Source organism: Drosophila willistoni, assembly GCF_018902025.1.
Source record: "Drosophila willistoni isolate 14030-0811.24 chromosome 2R unlocalized genomic scaffold, UCI_dwil_1.1 Seg167, whole genome shotgun sequence".
In the NCBI taxonomy this organism is placed as follows: Eukaryota; Metazoa; Arthropoda; class Insecta; order Diptera; family Drosophilidae; genus Drosophila; species Drosophila willistoni.
The window spans coordinates 23,673,936-23,693,566 of NW_025814050.1; the positions used below are offsets into that span (position 1 = coordinate 23,673,936).

The window sequence follows — 19,631 nt, forward strand, 5'->3', positions numbered from 1 at the left end:
TTAAAAAAGAGAAAAAATCTATTTTGAAAAATGAATTTGAAGTTTCATCTGCGTATTTTACGCTTCTGTAATTTAATTGGATCAGAATTTCTATTATAGTTGGGCTTGAGCATTACAAATCCCATGGATTGAGGAGTACCAAACATTGGAGCGGTTCCTATCGAGCCACTGCCATTTGTGAATGTGCTATGCAGGGAATATCTCTGTTTGAGATTATCGTATTCCTGCTGTATTGACTTGCGTTTATAGCGATGAATTTTGGTATTACCCATGCGGCCATCTTGAAGCACTCTCGCCTGCTGGGGATGTCGTCGTTGCCAGGTCCATGGTTTTTGACTATCGAAGGGTTCATGCATGAGCACTGGAACTTGGGCGCCATAATAGCGTCTTTCAGACTTGCCAATGGATGGGGAACGACTTCCCAAACGTGAAGAGTGCGATAGGAGGCGACCTGCGGTTCCTGGATTCTTTACAACAGCACCATATAGATTCGAAATATATTTCACATCATAGCTGTCATTATTTGTTCCTCTACTAGAGGAAATCGAATTTCGATGTTGATATAGAAATGTGGAATTTTGTTCTCTGCTCCCCCTTTTTGACTGACCAGACACTTTTTTCATGAAAGTATTATCTTTGCCTAATATAGAAAAAGGATCCTTTGAAACCCACCGCCGAGCAGCACGATTTGACCCATCATTTAATTTGTCTTTGTCCAATGTTTCAAAAGGATCTAACCATTTTGTGATGTCAAGTTCCTTGGCGTCCCATGGGACAACACGATTCGATTGATAACTCAATCTATCTTTGCCTAACGATTCAAAAGGATTAAACCGATACGATCCAAATTTTAATTTATCTTCCATCGAGCCATTACGATGCGATCCATTATAAAATGTATCATCCGATTGTCTAGAATCACCAAAATCGCTAAAATACCCTGTATTCTTGCCGCTTAAACTTTTCAAAGGATCAAATTTTGATGTCCTACCGAGCCCATTATAGTTTCCAAATATTCCATCAGGAACTGCTTCACCTAGCCTTATCATTGATGGAGATCTGTCTCTGGCTCTACTTTGCATTTTTGCTCTGTTTGCATCTTCTTCACTTGGCATATTCAGAAATTTTTGCAAAATTTCTAGCAATAGGTCAAGTATTTTCGGATGCATTGGTCTACGAAGATTGCCACTCCGATCAAAAATGCCATCGTATAGATCACAGGTGTATGATTGCACCAGAGGCACACGATATATATTCCAACCGGACATTTTGGGATTCATTATGCGACTGAACTTTTGTAGGGTGAGATCGTAAAGAAACTGACAGATCTTCTCCACCGACTCGGCTAATATATTGGACAATTTACGTACAGTTCTGCAATTTTGTAGGCACCAACGTCTTAGTCCTTGTTGCCAGCAGCGACAGGGGGGATTACACGGCGTTGCCAGGTCAAGCGATTGCGCTAATGCCATTAATGAGGAGCCACAAAGGGTCTTTGGAGGGCAGTTTGGAAGCATGACTGTGGAAATTGGTTTTCTAACTATTTAAAAAAAATATTTGAGTTTTCTTTTAAGTTTTTTTTTATTTTTTTTTTTTTTAACAAACAAAATGTATGAGTGTGTAATTGTGTAGACTAGGGCCTACTTCCTAGACGATGATGTTTTAATCGTTTTCGATTGTAATTTCTTTCCACTGTCGGTTGTGGGAAATATTCTTTGCATTTCGGGACTGACCGTAAGACTCATACGACCAAACATTGGCTGCTCTTTTACTGAATTCCTCCCGAGGCTAACTAATGAATGCAACGAGTAACGTCGATCAGCCTTCTCCCAGGCACGTTGCACTGACTCCCGTCTATAACGCCGAATCAAGCCGCCTGTGGTTATTCTACCATCGGCAAGTAGACGCAACTGATTGGGATGACGTCGCATCCAGCTCGATATATTATTCCCATCATACGGTTCGTGATACAGTACCGGGATCTGTTCGGCAAAATATCGTCGCTCCTTGCCAGTTTGCAAAGCTTTCAATTCATTAGCGGATTGTCCGAAAGTATTGGTTTGTGGCGAAGGCTTTAAACGAAGCCCATAGCGATCTTTGCCAATTTCTTTGGAAACGACAGCATTATAGTGATCAGCTATGTTATCTACGTCACGTTTATTTCTATGCTTGCCTCTCTTTCTTCGGTTTGCGGATTGGTGTAGATGTAATTCATCTATAGCTTTAATCACATCGTTGGGCTCTTCGGTTAGACTTTGCTGTTCATTCACTCGGGAAATGAGAAAACGCAAGAATTGTGCACTTTTCCCACGCAGTGCTCCCAATTGAAAGGCATTGCTACCCTTGCCACGACGGCGACCCTTCTCATCCATGAGTCTTATCATTGAGTCTTGAAAGTTTTCCATTGCACCTATTGCACTAGCCCTTCGACGATTAAATGGCTTAAATTGGTTAGTTAATTGGTTGAGTTCATCATCTTCTAGTGGCGAAGGCAGTGTAAATTTATCTCTGACTTTGTTGTCACTGATGCTACGCTGATCCTCGTCATAGCCAAATACGCTAGTCTGTTCTTCTTTTTTAAAGGCACTACCAATTTTACCAATACTACCATGCGTAATGTCATTTGGTTCATCCGTCGTTAAGCTCTGAAATATGCGCAGCAATCTTTTCAGACTTCTCGGATTCATGGGATTCCTCAAGTTGCCCCTTTCGTCGAATGTACTCAAAAAACCATCACACACAAACGGCTGGGTAAAGGGTACCCGATTGCATTGATTCCAACCCGACTTCTTTGGATTCATTATCTGGCTATAGTTTTGCAGCGTTAATTCGTATAGAAAAACTGCAACGTCTTCGGCAGATTTGCCCAACTTATCGGATAGGTTGATAATCATGTTGGAATTGCGTCTACACCAAAAGCGAAACTCATTCGTCCAAACAGTGCTGCATGGACAGCATCGACGATGGGGTGTCTTGATATTCACATTGATCCAACTTAATTCATCGTGTGTTGGCGGCATCAAAGGCAAACAGAAACCTATTTTCGCCGGACAACAGGTGATGGGTCCACAATTGTGTCCGCGACGGCCTGATTTCATGCTGCGATTACCGCAAATTTTGAAAACTTTTCCAAAAACATTAGGATAACATTTGTTAATATCAACAAATTATGAAAGCAAAAGCAACGAAAAGTGATGGCAATTGAGTCAATTATATTCAGAATATTTCACTTAGTCTCACGTAATAAGTCAAGTTTTGGAACTTGAAAACTTTTATTTCCGTTTTTTCCCCCGATGGTCGCAAAAGCCATTTGATTTCTTCGCATGTCAATTGATATAAATCAATATGTCCAAACATTTTTTGGAGCATTGCACTGGTTGATACGAAAATTGAAAAATTGTTTTTTGTTTGGCTATCTATCTACCTCTTTTTCTCTTTTTTTTTTGTGTGTGAACAACTATAAAAAGTAAATTTGAGTATGTTAATTTTTTTTTACAAACAGAAAAAACCGAAAAAAAGCAAAATGCGACATTTTGAAGTGAACAAAGGCTGAGTCAAAGACGAAAAAGAAGACGAAGGTGAAGACAAAGTGGAGAAAGATAAAGTCAATAACCGCATATACGCGCCCACATACAGCTATCCCTTTTATACAACCCAAAAAAAAAACCTACAATGTGAGTGATTTTTACTCTACCCTACCCTTTACTTCCATGGATATAAGCCATTCACTTTGCTTAAAATTAAAAGAATTTAAATTTCAAAATCTACGTAGTTTGTAAGTTTCTTACAAATTTAAAAAAAAAACATTACCTAAATGTTCAGAAACATATTTACCTAGAGCGTTAGATGGCGAACCGTAATACAGGGTAACTTAAAGTCGTCAACTATTGAAAGTGTGTTGTTGTTGTTGTTATTTCTGATTTTGGGCCTAAATAAACACGCAACTTGTTGGACTTTTCTTTGGTGTGATGAGGTTTGGTTAAGTGTGTTAGATAGTCAGACACAAACACACACACACACTCGCTCGGGCTTGTGTGTGAAAGGGAAGGAGGTTCACTGACCTCAGACATTATAACAGTGAGTGCCAAAATTGCTTCTCCACTGCACCGGAAATGATGCTAAAATGTCAAAATTCTTGATAATGGACATTTCAGTTGCTTTCGGCTATAACAAACATTTCTCAATTCAACATTTAATTCAGGTCTTTACAGAATCACTCACCAGCTATAGTCTCTGGTCTACATAAGTTAGCTCAAACAGACCGTAAAATTAATAATTACAAAATTGCATGTTCTCGTATTGTGTGTTTGTGTGTCTGTTATCATGAGCAAAAACAATAAATTTTGACGAGCTGTGTGTCAAAAACCAAAATCTAAGCACAGATAAAAATGTTACACGAAAGGCATCGACAACGCACGTAGAGTGAACTACAGACAACAAACAACATTGGGGAACGTCTGGCAATTGAGTTAAATTTATTTGACGGCATGTTTGGAGCCGGGGATTTTTACGTTCTTGTTGTTGCTGTTGAGCCTCTTATGGGGAAATTACCCAGATTTATAGTACATTTATACACACAGTCTCTTACATACACGAATAGTAAGAGCATGTCTATCAAAGGGGGAATTATTAACACAAAGTATGATATGATTTTCTTGTCTTCTTGTATTTTTGGTTAGCAAAAAACAGTTGACCCATATAAAAAACTTGTTTAAAAAACTGAAATTGTAAAATATACTAATATTAAAAGGAATATTTATTATTTTGCAATCCCCAATTCAAGAGAAATAAGTTCAGAATCTTTGATTTCGAAAATTATGTTAAATATTCGAAGACTTTCTCAAATGCGACTGTATTAAGTAAATTATTTCGATAGTTTAAAGTAATTTAGATAATAAAATTTATAGAATTTGGCAATTTCTAGTTTCTTTCTCATATTAATTCTCTGGGATATCTCAGAAGATGGAAAATATAAAAGAAACATTTTTTTATTATTATTTTTTTTATATTCCTCGCAAATAAATTACTAAATTGACATTTGAATGATTTTATAATCCCCGGAAGTTTAGATTTGTCACTATAATTCAATTACACTCTATGCCGATTGAAACCAGAATTGTTGGAAATTAATACAAATATGATTGGAAATTATCTTTTCACATTAAGCCCTCAGTAACTGAAGTTTCCTTTCTTTTATAAGCTTAGCAAGTGACGCAAACGCAAACGTTTAAGTGGGAACAAGTTTTTTAAGAAATATATAACTATTAAATCCAATACTCACAAAAAGAGAATAATATATTCCGGAAACGGTTTTCGTCCTTAGTTCAATTCAATTTGTTTGTTTTATTTTGATTTGTTTAAAAAATTGTTGCACATATGTATATATGTATGTATATATACTATATACTACGTAATAAAAATTTTCAAAAACTTTTGTGATTAGAGTTTATAAGTTGCTTAATGTTATTATTTATATATGTTTATATATATGTAGACATAGATGACCTTTGTAAGGTTCATTTAGTAGATTATAGTTTGAAATTGAAATTGCACTCTCTTCAAGTTTAATGTTGAAATGTTAATTATTGCAATTAATAATTATAATTAATTAATTCATTAATTTTTGTTTTGATTTTGTTGCCATTGAGTTAGCGACTATAATTTTGTTGTTAATGTTGTATTGCACTTTTTTTCGATTTAGATTTTTGATTTGGAATGTTGGTACTTTCTTCTTTATTTCCTCGATATTTATTTTGCCAGGTTCGATTAGATGACTATTGCACTTTTGCCCAAAACACACTCACATTCACAACACACACGGGTACGCTCTAAAAAAAGGGAAATTTGTTTTTTTTTTAAATTGATAAATTGAGGTTACATTGTGGCAGTAGAAAATGTTCATGGAATCATCCATTTTTGCTTAAGCAGCAATAATTTCCAATTTTGTTTATTAAAAGGCAAACGCAATGTGTCGATATACAAAGTATTTTATATACTACATATGTATATATGTATATGGCCACAGTTCTTGCGATTTTCCAGACACCAATATGGTCTATCTATCTCTTCCTCTCTGCATCTCTTTCTCAGCGTTTCTCTAAACATTTTTCGCATTGGTTTAATATGAAAATGCCTTCACATTTATGCACACAGACTTTCAATAAATTGTATAAGCTTATAGCCCAAAAAGCGGAATAATTTTCTTTTTGGGCTGGTCAAATTTGTATGTTAATTAGCTAACAGAAGGAACTCACAAAGAAAGGGTGAGTGGGTCACTTTGCTTGTCTTGTACCCAAGGCACGGCAGTTTGGATGGGGTGGGGCGAGGTTTAATCAAAGTTTCGGCGTCCTTCAAGTTGTTTTTCTTCTTTGGCCAACCAACTTGAAGAGTGGCTAAAAGTTTTGCGGCCAAAGATTGATGGCTGATTCGCTGTTTCGAATTTATCTTGATATAAGGTTAGGTCAGGTCAGTGTTTGGGGTATAAAATATTCTGTATTAGTTTTCAAAAAACGTTTGAATGAGAAAGTTCTACTTTTTTGTTTACAAAGAAATAAAAGAACATTATGAATATAATAAAAATAATGAAAGCATAACCAATATCTAATACAACCTCAACCGAATTAAATTATTAAGAATTGGAGGAATTGAAGGATTCTAGAATATTATAGTAGAAGTTTCCCGAATTCCCCTAAATTTTTCCTACATTGATTGTTGACCCAATTAGAAATACATTTAAAAAAATTGAGTTTGAGTTTTGAACTGCTTATATATGTATATCTATGTATGCGGATGAAATGAAGTGTGTACGTGTAAGAAGCAGTGCTCCTTCTGTTGCACCTACACACATATTGTTTATAGAGTTTTAGAAGTGTGTCTATGATTTGGGAAAGGGGATAGTTGGGGTAGCGGAACAGAGAATTTGCCGTTTTGTTTTAGTTGTAGTTTTTATGTAACCTCAATATACAATTGGCACTTGTTTCTCGGCAATAAATTCAATAAACAAAAGAGGAAGATGGCAATTTCTGTTTGCCGTAGACTTTTGCTCTTGGCTTTTTCCGTCTTGATGGGTTTTTCTTTATATATCTATATGTATGTATGTATGAATGTATCTGTGTAAGTATTTCTTCCTCTATCTATCTATCTTTTGCCTTTTGCTTGGGGGTGGGCTGTTTATGTTTTCAGTTTTTTTCTTTTATTCATTCACTCTTGCCTTTGCTTTCATACACACAAACACACACTCAAATACACGCACACACACACACAGTCAGACAATGCACAGTGAAATTCCGCTACACCGGAAATTACAATTGAAATTCTTTTTTCTCTCGCCGTTTTTTTTTTCCTTTTTTTTCAATGAACAAAAGTTGTTTATTTGTAGCATGCGATAAAAAATTATTATTATGTTTTATTATTATTATTTATGCGAATTTAAGCGAGACAGAGACAGCGGAGTTAGGGAGAGAGATAGACAGACCGAGTGAGATAGATTGATCGAGCAACAAAGACCAGGATGTCAATTGTTTAAAAAAAAAAAAACAACAAACATTAAAAACAGTTATGATTTTTTAAGAGTTTCTGAAACCCATTTTCCGTAGTTTACACAATTTGTTTTGCAATATCTTTTTTCTTGTTTTTTTTTTTTTGAGCACTCACATTGATTGTTTAAACTTTTTGTGAACTATTTTGTATTTGGCTAAACAACAATTGTTTATTATGACGATAATAATTATTATGTTAATTCTTGTTGTTGTGGCATTATTTTATTATTTTTTTGTTTAAAACACGACGCACAGGTGAGAACTATGTACATGCGGGTGTGTGTGTGTATCTGTATCCGCGCGGCACACACAAACACTCTGCTTCTTCTGTCGGCTTAAAAATGAACCGTTTCGATCAGCTGCAGAAAACAAACAAAATCTAACTTGTTCGACTTTGTCCGAACGAGAGTCGCGCTTACAAATTTCCCGCACACAAACGAAAATCCGCAACACACCTGCTCGCATCAAAAAACATAACAGTACAAAAAAAAAACTGCGGTCGAACCAAATTCGAACCACCGAATCACATCGAACCACCCGAAACTACCCGAAACCAAGCCGAACTACTTGCAACTACGTCGAACTCGAGCCATTTACGTCGAACATCGAACAATTGATCCGAACTGCAACCGATGAGGCCAACTCATACCAATGATGACAACTCGAACATGCTCGCACAACAGAGACACGAATGGGCAGCAGAGCCGCGCTCGCATTGGAAAACGTTTTCGGACTGGAATTTTATGTGTGTGTGTGTGTGTGAGATACACGAAGTCAGATTCGAAGTCTACCCGCATTTGTATTGGTATGTGTATGTATGAGACCCGCACAGCTGAGCGGCAGGCGGTATTTACTACTACTCAAGATACAACAACAACAACAAAAAAGTATCTGAAAGATACGAAGCAACGAACGACCGTCACCGCAGCGCAGCGCAGCACAGCGTACGTAGTAAAAACCAACAAAAATGGGGGAAAAAAAAACAACATAGAGGCAAAAACCGGCAATCGTCCCCCTCCCCCCAGCTGCATATTATGTGGGCGAAGAGCCCCAACAAAAGAGACATTCCGAAACACTCTCGAAAGCCATAAAGAGAGCCAATCTGTCCCGTTTATTCTCTTTGATTTGTTGTGTTTGATTTGGCTCTGGTTGAGCCATTGGGAGATCCCTTCCAGCTATCCCCTCTTCTTGGGAATTCCTAATGTACGATATGACATTTTCTTATTTCTAACTTTATCCAAATCTAAAGCAATGATTCAGTTGTTTGAATTACACTTTGATATTTCTTAACAAACGATCTCTTCAATGAGATGTTTTGGAAAACTCAGTTTAAAAAAGGTTTTTGAGAGACAACTTATTTTATACAGAAATGCTGTTCTATTACCTCCATATTATACATTTCTTTGACAAAAAAATGTAAACCAACTTAAAAAGTACATAATACCATGTATTGTTCAGAAACAATTGCTGGCATGGCATTTCATGGACTTCATTATAAAAAAACCCCCAGAAAAATGATTATAAATCAAGAATACATACATACATATGTACATATGTGGTTGTGACAATTTGGCACTTGCTTCAAATTTCCTAAACAAAACTCATAATTGACATTTTCGAATTTAGAAATTTTGAGTTATCAACTAAAATTAAAAAGATAAGCCACATAGCGGAACAAAAAAAAACCCAAAAAAATGAAAACTCATAAAAGTCGGGGCAAGAACTGAATCTTGCTTTTTTTTTTTTTAATTCCTTATCGATTGAAACTACACTAGACTATTTGTTGGTTGATAAACCTTTGAACTTTCAAAAACCATCCATGCCAAATTTGGAACCACTCACACACAAAGTTCTCACTTTGCTTGTAAAATGCTAGACAGAATTTGAGCATTAAACCTTCAAGCAAATGATGAACACCAACAATGGTATCATTTTCCCACATAACACACCAACGGCAAGGGAAAATCCGCAACGACTTAAAAATACCCTGAAATCAGTGAAATGATTGAACCATCACAATCTTTTGAACGTAATTCAGCAGAAGTGTTCAGAAACAGTTTTTTAATAAATGTCAAAAAGTTAAAGTTAAGAACCCATAACTTCTTTGCTTTTAATCAGGAACTATGTAAAGAACTTAAGCCAATGATGCATATGTATGTGTATACCCTCAACTTAACGTATAACGATAAATTGAAATCTTTTCGAAATGCAAAAGATGAACCGAAACAATAATGTGTGGCCTTTGAAATCCGAAACGTTTTAATGGCGGTTCAGATTTTTCCTTTTATGCTTGTACTTTTTATTTGTCTTTTTGGTTGGCTGGTCGGAAGAAACACACAAAAGACATAAGCCAAAATGCAAACTAAGTAAAAATTGTGTTAGGTCACATCATCGTCAACATCATCATCGTATTATCATGATGAGGTTGAAGTTGCTTTAGAGCCTTAGCTGGTACTCTAATAAAATTTACGACAATGCGAAAGCCAACGGCATTGCAAGCCGGCCCAAAAGCATATCTCTCAGAAATTTCGACTCGATGGAGTTGCAGTCTCTCGTTTCCCTCTCTTTCTCTTTCCACGTACAACATACATATACATTGCTAGCTCGTTCTCTGTCTTTCAGGTTGGGGGTTTCTTTTATTTTTGTTTCATTTTTTTCCTTTTTTTTTTTTTGTATTTTATTTTTTGGTTGTGGGAAAGAATGCAGTGAAGGGAATTTCCAAGTCAAGACTTGGCAAGCCATGGCCGTAATGTGTAATGTATCTCTTGGATACATTTTTAAATTGTTGGCTGTTTGGCGTGTTGACAATGCTGCCTGCTTGTGTGTGTGTGTGTCTTTGTCTCTTTCCCTTACTCTCTAGCTCTCCCTCTTCCTCTCACTCTCTCTCTCCCTCCATCTCTCTCTTTCTGTGTTTGTGTGTGTGTGTGTGTAGTTATCGAAAGGCCAACAACATTTGCATTGGCCATTGCCAATTAATCAAAAAACCTGCAATTGATTTCAATATTTCAACAGCATTGTATTGTAACAGAGATACATATAAAAATAAAGATAAAGATACAGATACAATTGCATTTCATTTCCCGAATGTCTTTTGGGATAAATTTGCGTCTATCAAGAGTTAAAGAACATGGTTCAAATGTTTAGCAAAAGGGGTTAACCTAAACATGAATCGCATTAGTAAGGTCTTTCAGGGAGCAATTGGTAAACCCTTAACAAGGTTCGTGTACAATCTTTGTAACCTGATACTTAACTTTATTCAGTACTTTACTTATTCTAAACTCGTTGTAATTTGGGATTCTCCTTAAACCTGTAATGCCATGCTTTGGCAGTGATATTAAAGTTATTCGTGAAATGTTCATCCTCAAAATTGAGAAATATATAACCTTAAGTTCAGAAGAATGTATTATGTTATTGCGTATAGTTTGGTTTATTCTAGATGTTTTCCTTTTTTTGATTTTTTGTAAATTTCGAGAAAGAAAGAAATTATCAAATGGAACTCAAAAGTATTTCGAGTGCTTTGTTTCTCCCCTTCTTGTTGCGCCGCTGTGTGACTGAACCTCTCAGCATTTCGTCGTATCTGTGCCATTTATCGTTTTGCGTAAATCAATAATTCTTTTTTCCCCATTTTTGTGTTTTTGTTTTTTTTGTATGTTGTACTACGCCCGCGCCCAATTGCATTTCGAGAGCCCCTATTCCCAGCTCCCCTTGCAACCCTCTTCGCTCTGCAGTAGTTGTATCTGTATCTTTATGGATGTATCTTTTTGGTCTGTTTGAATGTCTGCTTTGGACTGTGTTGTGTTGTGTTGTGTGTGTGAGCAGTTTGCCTTTCGGTGTGTTTACCTTTCCCTTGTTGCATGCATCTTGTTGCACTTTTTTTTATTTTATTTTTATTTTTCTGTTGCCTTTGGCGTTACCCAATGTGGGCTAGGTCAGTTCAAAGTTCACGTGTTTCGCTTCTATTGATTGCCTGTAAAAGTTTTTGGTGCGGGGCCAAAAATTGCCATAAAAATCTCAACCTGTTTACTGTGAGGTATACTCAGGGAAAGGGACGCAAGAGGCATGACACACACAGAGAGTGAGTGAGATAGATGACCTTCTTCTGTTTTGGACTTCCTTTTCCTTTTGCTTCTAGCGCATTCTGCCTGTTATTTATTTGACTTTTCATTGAAACATTTTATGGAGCATTAATTGTTGATTCGAGCCAAAGTTAAAGACAAACAAAAATTTTAAAAAATACAAGTTTAAACAATGTAAATACAAGTTTAAATAGTTTAGGACCTTTTCCGAAATAACACGAATGATACGTCAAGACTAAAAGCCGAATTATGCATAGCTCAATTTGCATTTTTCATTTACAGGAAAATTTAGGGTTAAAATTCACCATAAGCACCATCAGTTGCATGTTAGTATGATCATTATACCCTTGCAAAAAGGGTATATTACTTTTAGTCAGAAGTGTGCAACGCATAGAAGGAAGCATTTCTGACCATATAAAGTATATATATTCTTGATCAGCACGACGAGACGAGTTCAAATAGCCATGTCCGTCCGTCCGTCCGTCCGTCCGTCCGTCTGTCCGTCTGTCCGTCCGTCTGGATCAACGCAAACTCCTCCTAGACCGTAAGAGCTACAGAGCTGAAATGTAGGCTTGTATATACTGCAGGCGTTGTATATCTCGGATTCAGCCGGATCGGATCACTATATCATATAGCTCCCATACAAATGACAAAGTCACGAGCAGTGACTTTTCTTAATAACTTCGTTATTTTTTGAGCTATTGTCGTGAAATTTAATATTGATTACACATATAAACGATTATGCCAAATTTGATCAAGATCGGGTGACTATATCATATAGCTCCCATAGGAACGATCTTTCGAAAACAGTGACTTTTGTCAATTACTTCGTTACTTTTGAAGCAATTGTCATAAAAATTTATATTTCTCAGTTTAGCATAACTATTAATGACTGTGCCAAATTTGATTAAGATCGGGCGACTATATCATATAGCTCCCATAGGAACAATCGGTGGTGAACAGTGACTTTGATCAATATGTTCGTTATTTCCTAAGCCGTTCTTTCGCAAATATTATACCTTTTACACAAAAAACTTGCAAGGGTATACAAACTTTGACGCGGTCAAAGTTAGCCCCGGCCCTCTGGTTTTGTATTATTTTGGTAAAAAATATTTTCACTTTCGTAGGTTAGTGCTTAGTGCTGTTATTCCTTTGAGGATATATTTCCTTTTTTATACCAAAGGATTGGTATTGCGTTTACCGATCGATTAAACTGCAGTGTCTAGTGTAATTTCCATTTGCACTAGACGATAAGATCGGCATTTTAATCGAAATTAAGAAAATGAAAAATTTGTGTATATAGAGGAACAGAATCAGCAGCTGCTTCTTAGTCGTCTCTATCACACAAACGCACATAAATATATTTATATATAGATGCCTCTCTGTCTCTCACTGTTCTTTGCAACTATCCACTTTGTGTAGTGGCCAGTTTGGAGTGAGATATCCCCTCCCCCTCCTTCTGCTGGCAGCATCCTTCTTCTTGTCATCTAGAACAAGTTGGAATCGCCGTCGCCGCATCGCTAACAAAGCCACTCGACAACTGCAAAAATGTGGCCAATGGCTCCCAACGATGTTTGGTAGGAAGTAACTGAGGAGGGGTTTTATTTTCCTTTTCTATTTTTTTTTTTTTTCGGTTTAGATTGGCTAAGTGGCAATTTGTGGACTGGTGGACTGATGGAAAGGAGGCGAGAGAGGAGGATGAGAGATGGAAGTAGTGGCTACTTCTGGTTTCTGCTGATGCTCTCTTGCATGACAAGTGGCCAGCAACTAAATCGCTGGAGCAGCTGTAAGATGAGCTCAGTCTAAAAGAACATTTTAGTTTTCAAGTAACTAAAAGGATCCTAAGCGTAACTAGATGTATATTTGTATAGGTGGGTAAGTTATCTTGCATTCAATTGCATTCGTCAACAATGTTTCGAGTGTTGATGCTTTCTGGTTTAAAAATAAACATTTGATAGCTCGGCCCAATTGAAATTATGCGTGTGCAAAAACAAAATTTTACACTGCCATCTGCTTCGTTTGACCTGATTTGAAATAACCATTTCTAGGTGTTTAAAATGAATGGCCTGCAGGGGACGGGAGGAGAGCAGCCAATTGCTATTGCAACTTTGTTTGAAGAGTTTCTAAAGTATTCATTTTGTTGCTGCTGGCAGTTGGCAGTGATAAAAAAGTTGAAAGTCGATGAAACTGGCAAAAATGCTTTTAGGAAATATTTTTCATTTTGTAAAAGTTTCAATAAGTGTTTAATATTGTGTGCTGCATTTGTGTTAAAATCTGATAATGTCTGAAAATAATGAAAGAGATTGAATAATATTTTGAAAAGGGCCACAAGCAATTTCTCTAGATAGATACAGAAATCGCCGATGAATCGATAAATAAATATCAAACCTTTTTATATGATAAATTAATTAGTTTAGGTAAAATCCATTTTATATCTATCATGGGTAAGAACAACAACCAACTTATGAGCAATTATATGTGTATAACCAACTGTCCTTAGCGGCCATTTTAAAGGATTAACAATTTTCTTCACTCACCTGAAATGATATAGAAGGGAAAATGATGATAAACTTGAGTCAATTGAGATTTTAACACAGAAATCCAACAACTTCAGAAAAAACTTAACGTATATAGGAAATGCAACATATGCTGATAACTATGTCACTAGACTGAGTGTTATCGGGCTGTGAACAATTACATATGTTACGTATACATATATTTTAATAAAAATACTTGCAAATCTAATGAAAAATGTAATGCAAAATAGTAAAGAGAGAGAGAGAGGGAGAGAGCAAGAGAGAGAAAGAACGAACTTGAAGTAACTAAAACCGACAATCTATTTAAAATGAAAATCTAAAACTAGTCTTACAAGATATGCACTCTGCGTGTGTGTTAGTGTGTGTGTGTGCGAAAGAGAGACCCATTTTGAGTTCAAGATTCTTTTGTTGCATTTTGCAGGCAGTCAGCGACACCAAAGAACGCTGCATACATACATGTATGTATGTATGTATGTATGTATTTGTAAGCAGTTAGTTGGTGTGTGTACTCCACTCTACACTATTTGGATTCGGTTCTTGTCTTTATCGTTGTTTTTGTACACACACACACACACACACACAATGGCATCTCCAAACTGCAACTGTGTGCATTGTAAAGATTTCAATTTGAATTGCATTTGATGTTGAAGCTTAGTTGGATTTCATTCGACTTGTTCTCTAACCTACCACCCTACCATCCTACCATAACCTACCACCCTGCACATATTCACCATCCTGTCTCTAACTAGTTCTGCATTGGAACCAACTGCTGCCATTCATGTCGTTTGCTAGCTTTGAGATATTGCAACTCACACACACACACACACACACAGGAGAGAGAGAGTGAGAAAGAGAGAGAGAGAGAGCGTTATAGAGAGATTCAATGTGGGAGGAGGAGGAAAAGCCATTGGAGATGGTTCGTTGAATAAGCTTGTGCTACATATTTTGATGGAATGTTGGTTATCCACCACCCACCACCACAATCCACCACATTCCCGTACTAGCCCCACCACACACTCTTCCGCTCATCTAGCGAATTGAAGTTTTTAAAGTTTTAGCACACATTGATGTTTGGTTTTTTGCTTTTTTGCTGTTTTTTTTTTCCCGTTTTCTTTTATTTTTTGGTCGACTAATCCGTAAAGTGTTTTTGTTTTTTTTCCCCATCCCAGTTTTTCCAGAGTATCTCTGTGTGAAGATCTTTTGGGATTTGTTGTCAATGACATTGGCATGTTGTTTGGGATTTCACTGGCAGCAAGCTAAATTGAATACATATACACATATGAAAAATGGTTTAGGGTTTTATATCAAGGAAAATGCAACCGAAACATGGTATTGATTACGCTTAATATATGCAATTTTCTTTTACAATATCTTCTATGCTACATAACTCAATTGATTATGTTCTATGCACAACAAGGATGACAAGAGAATGGGATAAGGAGTTAATCATGCTATCACCGGCTAATACTGTTGGCTCATTTTATACAGTCATTCAACCACGATGAAGTGCATCAAACAGATAAATAGCAGCTAGGGTTAGCACTACGTTATGAAGAAACATAAGAATAAACTAACTCAAGGGGAATGGATATCTCTTTATATGACCTATTTGGATGATAATAAGAAATATGTTTAGAAACCATGAACCAAGAAGCAAGTTTGTTTTCTACAGGAAGTGACCAAGTTTAGCTATTTTAAATTACAGTAAGAGTTTAAGAGTTTTAAGCTTTTAATCTTTTTGAGTAATTATATTTGTAAAATCAGTTTCATTTTTTACTTATGCCATCTTCTCTTTTCCTCAGTTCGAAAACTTGTTTCCCCGAGATGGCGATTGTTTTGCGAGTAAGGCAAGGTGCGAGGTAACAAACAGTTTTCAAGGTTTCCCCACTGATTTGACCACACAGCTGCATTTAGTACTTATTTCTCTGCCTTGTCGTTGATTTTTAAAAGTGGGGCAATTAAAACTGATGCAAAAATCATAAAATAATAAAAATGAAACAAAATATACAGAAAATTATAAGCGAAGATCAGGTTTTGAGAAGTGTGCATAAAGCGAAAGGGATGGACCCTTGATGAGGACTGAAGTATCAGTTACACAGACACAGCTTCTCCGCCTCTCCAAGTGGAGATCAGTGTGATTTTTGTCTTTAATTAAACTTGAGCCGGACAATGGTCCTAAGGAGACCCATGGTGTCAATTGCTTATCACTCATAATAAGCAACCATAAAATGTGACAGCAACCAAACTGAAAATGTTATTAACTATGGCATATTGGTCATTGAACTTGTTCAGTGTCAACTGACCATTGAGAAATGTTTGTTTTTGGTTCCCCTTTTCGAAAAGAAAGAAAATTGTTGGCCATGCTTCATCATGATCGTGATAATGACGATCAGATATAAAATCTGTGCATCTGATAGATGCAGCTGCGTTGCATTGCAATGCAACGCATTGAGCTTGGTTATATTTTTAGCTGACCAGCTTCTTGTTCAACTCTCTTTTCTTTTTTCTTACTTTTATTAAGCCCAAGGCGGATTTTGCCTCATTTAAACTTGTTCCTTCTTCTCCAACCTCTGCCGTATTGTTGACTGTCTTCTTCTGCGGCAACTTCGGCCAAGACTCCAACTTGCACTATGTCTACTTGCTTAATTCGTAATGATATGTTGCTCATTGGGGGTAGTCCCCTTAGTTCTCCTCCTCCTACTACTACTCGTCCAACTGTGGCTTCAACTCCAACTTCTCCTCTTATTCCCCATTCTTTTTCTCATCGCCATCGCCATCGTCATCATCGTCTTCATCATCTTCTTCATCATAGCCATCATGTTGTAATTGTTAGAGTGTAAAACTTTACTTTTTCTTCTTTATTCATTTTTATACTCTTTTAAAAGGTTTCAATACATTTTTATTAAAAGTTTACACAACATAAAACTTGTATAATTGGCTTTTGGTGATTTTCTAAACTTTTTGCCAATAATTCTTTTATTTTATCGGGCCCCAAATAACACATTTTCTTCGTTCGTCAATTTGAAATGAAAAATTGCGTTTTATTTGGTTTTATTTTATTGTCAAAAACGATCTATATTTCATTTCGTTTAACTTAAAATTGAATATTTATAACCCAAAAATAATAATTATACTTACGATTAGTTAAAAAAAACAATAAAAAATACATTCAAGTGAATTTTAAAGCTTCTAACCCAAAATCTCATAAAGAATAGTTGAAATGAAGAACACTTAAACGGTTGAATACATATGAATCGTTAAATTCACTGATTGACAATTAGAACTATTAACTGCTGAACTTGTAAGGGTATCTAAACATCACTACTTTTAAAATATTTGGACTCTTTGGTTTTTGAATTTTTTTCTTCTTGCTTTCTGTGCTTTTTGGTATGCGCACTTTCTCCTTAAATGCTATTTTCGTTAACATTGTTTTCGACGGAATCGTTAGTCGGTTTTTGTGGCATGGATATCTCCTCTACCATCTATCTAATTTGTGGCTTTCCTCGATTTTGATTTGGTTCCGTTTGCAACAGCTTTTGCAGCACCCTCACCTTTGGCACTCAGTCTTGAGTCTTGTTGATTTATTTGACATTCTCTGTAATCTGTGTAATTTTTATTTCTGTATCTCTAATCGCAATAAGACAAAACCGAAATTCCCATTGGTGTTTAATTGGTATTTTTTAGTGTCGCAATTTTAATGATTTAAATTTTGTTTTGTTTTTTGTATTGTGCAAATTGCCAACGTTTGCAATTTTGCTTGGGTGTGTTGACATGCATCAGCTGCTGTATATGGACACGGACAGCATAAGGAGGAGGTGTCTTTTGATTTGGGTTTGGATTTCGAATTGTGTTTTTGTGTGTGTGATTAGCAAATTGGAGCAATTACCCCAGAAGACAATTGCAGAGACAGGGAGTTGGAGGAGACAATACAAGTGAGTTGTAAAAGCTTTTGCATATGAGGACCACACGGGCTATAAGGAAGTGTCTTTAGTCTTACATATTATTTGTTATATGTATCTAATTTTGACAAGACCAAAGTTGATTACAGCAATTCATAAAATTGTAATATTTGTAAAATAGAAAAATAAATAAGCTGATGAAACGACCATTCGATTTATATTTTTTTTTTTACAAAGCGGAAGAAGAAACTTTTGGTTTAGAATTTACCAAACTTTGAAATAAACCTATACGTTCGGCCTAATTAAAAATTTAAGGGAAAATATATCTTTTAAGCAACGTTTCTAATAACGCCACCTCTTATTTTGTACAAATTTGTTAACATAAAATAATCATAATCTCTGAAATTAACTTTCTTCATATGAAATTTGATGGATTTCCTAATAAAAAATGACCAATTTAAGGACTTATGTATCCCTAATACTAGTCACTCACTGAGCTTTCGGTGTTAAGCCTGTTCCTTGTATCAGTTATCATCTGAATTCATTTGACATTGAAGTTAATCCATGTATGTCCTTATATTACAATCAATTTCATTCACACAAATTCACTTTGATATTCAATCTATCACTTGTCGGCATCTCGGTTAAATGGCATATTTGAAATGTATCTAGCAATTTTAATCAAAATGGCACTTCCTTTTCCATCTCCTACTCCGAGTGTGAGTCCGTGAAACCACAAATCCAAGTCAAATGTAAAACTGTAAAGTTTCACTAACCTCAAACGTCGGTTTAGGGAGTCGTATATACTAAAGTGCTTCCCCCCAAACTGTTTTTCTCTCAACCGGACACATTCTGCACACACACACACCCAAAAGCCAACACCTAGCTTTACCTTACCTTACGAAAAGACCTTGAAAAACATGCGGGGCAATTGCAACTCCAACTCTAACTTTCACCAGTTGCGTTAATTTTTCATGTCACAGTCACTGAGACAGAGCAAGAGGAGAGACAGGGCGACAGGGAGACAAACCAAAACGAAACGAAACGTAGTTGCCCCAATCTCTGCCAGCCAATTGCATTCCGAATCGCAAGCATACAGACTTAAGTTGTTGGCATCATCATCATCATCATCATCATGAGGATCATTATTAGCTTCATTGTCGTCATCGTCATCGGCGTCACGAAATGGCAACCGCAAGGCCTCCACCTCCTTCTCGTATCTTCACTCTCCTGCCATATGCAATTAATGTTTTATTTTGTCTTTCACCTCGCGAAATGCACACAAAACAACAAACAAATAAAATAAAAAAAACAACAACAAAATATTTATAAAAAAAAAACAAAAACAACAACAAGATAAAGACGACAACGTTCTAGCTACTATAGAGCCCCAACAGCAGCATCTTCAAGGCGAATGGCGGCAATGTGCTTGGCCAATATGGCCATCCATCCATCTGGTCCATCTGGTCCATCCGTCCCATGCGTCTGTTGCATCTTGCCTCTTCAGATTGCAGTATGTTGGAGGTAAAGGCTTATATGTACCTACATACATACATATGTACATATGTATATGCATTTATA

General features: G+C 36.2%; 2 protein-coding genes across 2 annotated transcripts; both read right to left on the reverse strand.

Annotated features, from left to right (window-relative positions):
- LOC6646600 lies at positions 1–1,517 on the reverse strand. Its single transcript, XM_023178153.2, has one exon. It carries the CDS (start codon positions 1,515–1,517, stop codon positions 45–47), a length of 1,473 nt encoding a protein of 490 aa, XP_023033921.2. The 3' UTR covers positions 1–44.
- A 123-nt stretch (positions 1,518–1,640) lies between these two features.
- Positions 1,641–3,186, reverse strand: LOC26530047. Its single transcript, XM_023180914.2, has one exon. It carries the CDS (start codon positions 3,096–3,098, stop codon positions 1,641–1,643), a length of 1,458 nt encoding a protein of 485 aa, XP_023036682.2. The 5' UTR covers positions 3,099–3,186.
- Positions 3,187–19,631: the final 16,445 nt, after the last annotated feature.

What these genes read in the sequence shown, in the direction of transcription:
- LOC6646600 (XM_023178153.2), bottom strand. Translation starts at nt 1,517, where the DNA reads ATGCTTCCAAACTGCCCTCCAAAGACCCTTTGTGGCTCCTCATTAATG.
- LOC26530047 (XM_023180914.2), bottom strand. Translation starts at nt 3,098, where the DNA reads ATGAAATCAGGCCGTCGCGGACACAATTGTGGACCCATCACCTGTTGT.